The 4,963-nt window shown below is 35.7% G+C and overlaps 1 protein-coding gene across 1 annotated transcript; it reads left to right on the top strand.

Moving 5' to 3' along the window:
• Positions 1–1,354: 1,354 nt before the first annotated feature.
• Positions 1,355–2,624, top strand: LOC133323515 (glycerol-3-phosphate dehydrogenase [NAD(+)], cytoplasmic-like; the record flags this gene model as incomplete). Its single annotated transcript, XM_061532436.1, has 4 exons — positions 1,355–1,396; positions 1,473–1,896; positions 2,001–2,189; positions 2,287–2,624. Coding segments are annotated over exons 1-4 (992 nt in total), but the record flags the coding sequence as incomplete, so codon positions are not given.
• Between the last annotated feature and the right edge of the window lie 2,339 nt (positions 2,625–4,963).

Raw genomic sequence — 4,963 nt, 5'->3', positions numbered from 1 at the left:
CTGAATATATAATTATTTGTATCATTTCTTAAATGCTTTCTTTTACTCTTAGGATGGGGCAAATAAATGAAAATTGGTGAAATATTGTAAGTAATATCTGAAAGATGTTTCATATTTTAAAGCGTTTTAATGTTGTTGTTTCTTTACAGATGATGTTAAAATGGAGAAAATCATCTCGACAACTTATCATGCAATGTTTTTATTTATATTATTATAAACGTAAATGCAATGTATAATTCTTGTTATATAATAAATTACATGCTATAAAAATATAAATTGCATATTTTTATTTGAATTTTTAATGGGGTATGATTGATGACAATGGGTACACAGTCGTTAACGACTGTGTAAACGACATAGTCGATGATAGTCGTCAACGAAAAGTAGGGAGTTTTGTCGCCGAAGTTGTCGTCAACGACAACTTCGCTTACCTTGTCGCCCAAGTTGTCTTGCATGAATACTGCGACACTTGTGTGAAAATTTCGTCAAGGATCTCACATTGTTGTCTGCAAAGTGTCTTCAAGGAATTGTCATTGTCTTGCACGATTCGTTAATGTTGTCTGCAAGACACTTTCTACTGGGAAGGCATGTTCAACATTGAACAGAAATTAAATTGTTGTTGTTATAGAAATTAAATTGTCATGCTGAAAATAAGTTTTTGACAAAAATAAAAAAACAATTATTAATTTATTTTTGTCAAGAACTATTCTTTGAGGAATAATTAATTATTTTGTGTATTCTTGGGCTATTGGCGTTTTTAGGTCAATGAAAAATAAAGTTTAAGACCTGGTCGCGATTAATTTTAAGTTTCCCACATGCAGCCCATGGCTCCTTGTGATGTTGTTTATATCGTGAATTACAATCTATTTTTTCTATGGAGTGGCTTCAATCTTGCCTTCATAATGACAATTTTATGTCCTTCAATTTCAATCGCCGGCGAAAGACTAAATCATGGAAATTGTGTTAACCGTATAAAATCTTTCTATAGGCGTATTTAACCTACGCCGAGGATTGTGACAAGCACCAAGGGGCCGATTCCAATATAGGCTAACATAAAATATGTGGACCAATCGGCGAACGGTCTTATAACTGATTTAAGCATAGGTTTCCTTTCCGTCCGCCTCTATTAATGTAGTTTTCATTAATTTTTATTATTAAAAAAAACCATATTTGAATTCGAAATGTAATATTGAACATATTTTTGACAATTTACTTTACAAACAATAAACAAAAAAGTTTGAAACCATATGATTGCCACTTACACCTTATTAAATACGCCTTGGTACACATTTTTAAAACACCAACCGAACTATTTGCTTTTAAAATTTTGTCAAATAAAAATTACAACACAAATTATGGAAAAAATTCAAATTTGCATTATCGGTTCGGGTAATTTGTACGTTAGATTCCAATATACAATTTTTCAACAAAGCCCCATTTAAGAATTCCCATTACTTTTTTATTTCAAAAAGGGGCACCGCTTTAGGCAAAATAGTGGCTGAAAATGCAGCCGCATTACTGGATGTTGAAGACCGTGTAAATATGTTTGTCTACGATGAACTTTTCGATGGTGTCCGACTCAGTGAATTGATCAATAGTAATCACATCAATGAGAAATATTTACCGCAACTCCAGTTGCCCGAGAATCTGGTGGCCTGTACAGATTTGGTGGAGACAGCCAAATATGCCGACATTATTGTTTTTGTAATGCCAAAACAATTTATTGAGGACTTTTGTAAAACTCTTCTGGGCAAAATTAAACCAAATGCCATGGCCATTTCGGTTATCAAAGGTTTCGTGGTAAATGCCGCCGATGGAGATACCAATGGGACAAATGGTGGTGGTGGTAATGGAGGTATTCAATTGATTTCACAAACCATTATGAAATATTTGAAGGTAAAAACTCGAAGAGGAGGAAGTTTTATTTTGTTTATGTTTTCTTTTTGTTCGGTTTGTTTACTTGGAATTTGCATTCGGCGATTTTATTTTTGTGGAAAAAGATCCCCTGTGCCGTGTTGATGGGTGTAAATTTGGCAAGTGAATTGACACTGAATCGCTATTGTGAGGCCACTTTGGGTTGTCGAGATATGAAAAATTCGAAGCTGCTGAAGGATCTCTTTAGCACACCAAAGTTTCGTGTAACTGTTATTGATGATGCTGATTGTGTTGAAGTTTGTGGTTATTTAAAGGTTTGCCTTCCCCTTTTTACTTTTCTTTTTCTCAAAACAGAAAATGTCAAATGTAATGGACATCTTTAATTATTCCCTTTTCATTTTTTTTTTGCAGCATCTAATTGCCTTTGCTTCGGGTATTTTGGATGGCCTGGAGTCCAATGAAAATACCAAATCTGCCTGCATCAGATTCTGTCTCATTGAAATGTTACGCTTCATCGATGTCTTCTATCCGGGCTGTAAATTGTCAACTTTATTTGAAAGCTGTGGCATTGCCGATGTGTTGACAGTTTGTGCGGGTAGTCGCAACAGACGTTTAGCCGAAGTATTTGTTAAATCGGAAAAGAGTATTGAACAGCTGGAAATAACGCTAATGGGTGGTGAAAAGGCACTGGGTCCCGAAACAGCAAAGGCAGTTTATTATATGTTGCAGCAGAAGGGACTTCCGGCAAGGTAAGACAATTTGTATTTTAAGTATTTTTATTGAATGGAAAAACTTTTATGCTTAACAGACGACTCCGACTATTCGAAGTCAGGGGGTAAATCAGGCATTGAAAATATTGGGAGATCTATGGTGGCAATTTCGTTGTTCTCCATATTTTTTCACAGTGACTGAAGTGGTGGCAGTGTACCAATGTATCCCATCTTTGGACTTGATAAAGATAATAGGTTTTTTATAATAGGTGATATTATAAAATAAATTTTCAGCAAAAATTTGGACAGTTTTGGGTAGGAGGGCGGTGGATGAGGACCCCAAAATGAGTGGACCGATATCTCACGTCTTCGAACTTGAATTAAATTTTGAAAAAATATTGCGATGTGCAAAATTTGAATAAAACAAGTGAAAAAGCGTTAAGTTCGGCCGCGCCGAACTTTGGATACCCTCCACCAAAGATATACTGGCAGGTTCTTGAAATGAAAATATAGGGAACATACCAAAAAATGGACCATTTCTACAAAACGATTATGTAAACTATAATTTTTAATAGAAAATAATACCCTCAGCAATATGGCTAATTAGTGTGTATACACTTTCACACGGTGAAAATGTGCCTCATCTAAATATTGGTTCTAGACGCCATGTTTCTTTGGCCCAAATCCGTTTCGCAAAAATTTGATTTCATCCCGTCTTATTATGTCTTTCAAACATAGTTCAAGTCCGAATTTGGGGAATATCGGTCCATGCCTTCTGGTACATTCCACACAGGGGCTACGGCTAAGCCTAAATGCGGGCTAGTTCTAGTTTTTTATCTCGATATCCTTCACAGGTGAAACCCAAAACGCGGAAAAATCAGATAATTATATTAATATAAAAAATGGGGAACTACGCCTAAAAGGGGTTGACTATTAATAATTTTTGGTAGGGAGATTTGTTTCCATATACGGCTACAAAATACCAAATTTCAGTGATTTCGGTTGAAAAACGCGCTCAAAAACCTAAAAATGCCGAAATTTGGGGGTACCCTTTTACCAGAAAAAATGGGCTACCAGAAAAAATGGCCCTATATTCATAATTTTTTGTGGAGTGATTTGGAACCTATTAAGAACTCAAAGCACTAAATTACAGCCAATTCGGTGGAAAAATACGACCAAAACCCCCAAAATACTGAAAATTAGGATGTACCCTTATATGGGGGCTACCAGAAAAAGTGGACCTATATTTATAATTTTTTGTGGAGACATTAAGTACCCAATAAGAACCTAATGTACAAAATTTCAGCGAATTTGGTTGAACCCCAAAATACCGTAAATTGGAGGGTACCCTTATATGGGAGCTATGCCTAAACGTAGACAAAAGACAACCCTATGGAAAATTTCAGCACCCTATCTCAATTCCTTCGGAAGATAGGGTGATTACAACAGACGGACAGACGGACGGACATGGCTAGATCGTCTTAGAATTTTACCCTGATCAAGAATATATATACTTTATAGGGTCGGAAATGAATATTTCGATGAGTTACAAACGGAATGACAAAATTAATATACCCCCCATACTATGGTGGAGGGTATAATCAGTTGATGAAATTTTACCCTTTGTTGTTGAGTTGTGCAAAGTTAAGTTCAAATAGAATAGTCCGTTCGCATCATATTAAAAAATAATTTTAAGAGAAATTTTGACCATGTTGTGTGGGAGCTACCAGAAGGAGTGAACCTATACATTTTCGAACTTGATCTAAGAATGGAATGAACATTATGATGTTCAAATGAAATCGCTTACTTCTTTCGAGATTTATCGTGCGCACCAGGCGACCAGACAGACGGACGGATATTTGTAAATCGTTTCCAAACTGTGTAAAACGTATTTGGTACAAAGAAACATGATACTTCGATGAGACACATTTTTGCCGCTCATAACTTTTTTGATAGGGCCCTCAAAGACATGAAATCGGTATTCGAATTTATGCCCTGCACAACTGTGATGTAGGTAGTATAGCTTTGTGTTGTCCCATGATTTTGTAACATCACTAAATATTGGTCCTAGACGCACCTTTTCGTATACCGAATGTCATATCTCGACTAGCTGAGTCAATCAATTATGTGTATCCGTCCGTCCATTATAATTTGTAAACACGGAACGGATCACAGTTTTAGACCAAAAGTCACGAAATATTGTGTGACGGGTTCTAGCCAAAGAAGACCCCTATTTTTATGGCAATGATCCCTTAATATTTAGGGGATGAAATGGACTCATCTCGAAAGAGAAATAAAGAAAAACATTATTTTGTCTGTTTTTCTGGTCGCTCTAAAAACGATCATCACGAATTTTTGCACAGAGAAAGTTTAGACGA

The sequence above is a fragment of the Musca vetustissima genome, unplaced genomic scaffold (assembly GCF_032173495.1).
Source record: "Musca vetustissima isolate MV318-11 ecotype Yass unplaced genomic scaffold, APGP_CSIRO_Mvet_v1 utg9770, whole genome shotgun sequence".
In the NCBI taxonomy this organism is placed as follows: domain Eukaryota; kingdom Metazoa; phylum Arthropoda; class Insecta; order Diptera; family Muscidae; genus Musca; species Musca vetustissima.
This window is presented reverse-complemented; position numbering and strand designations above follow the sequence as displayed.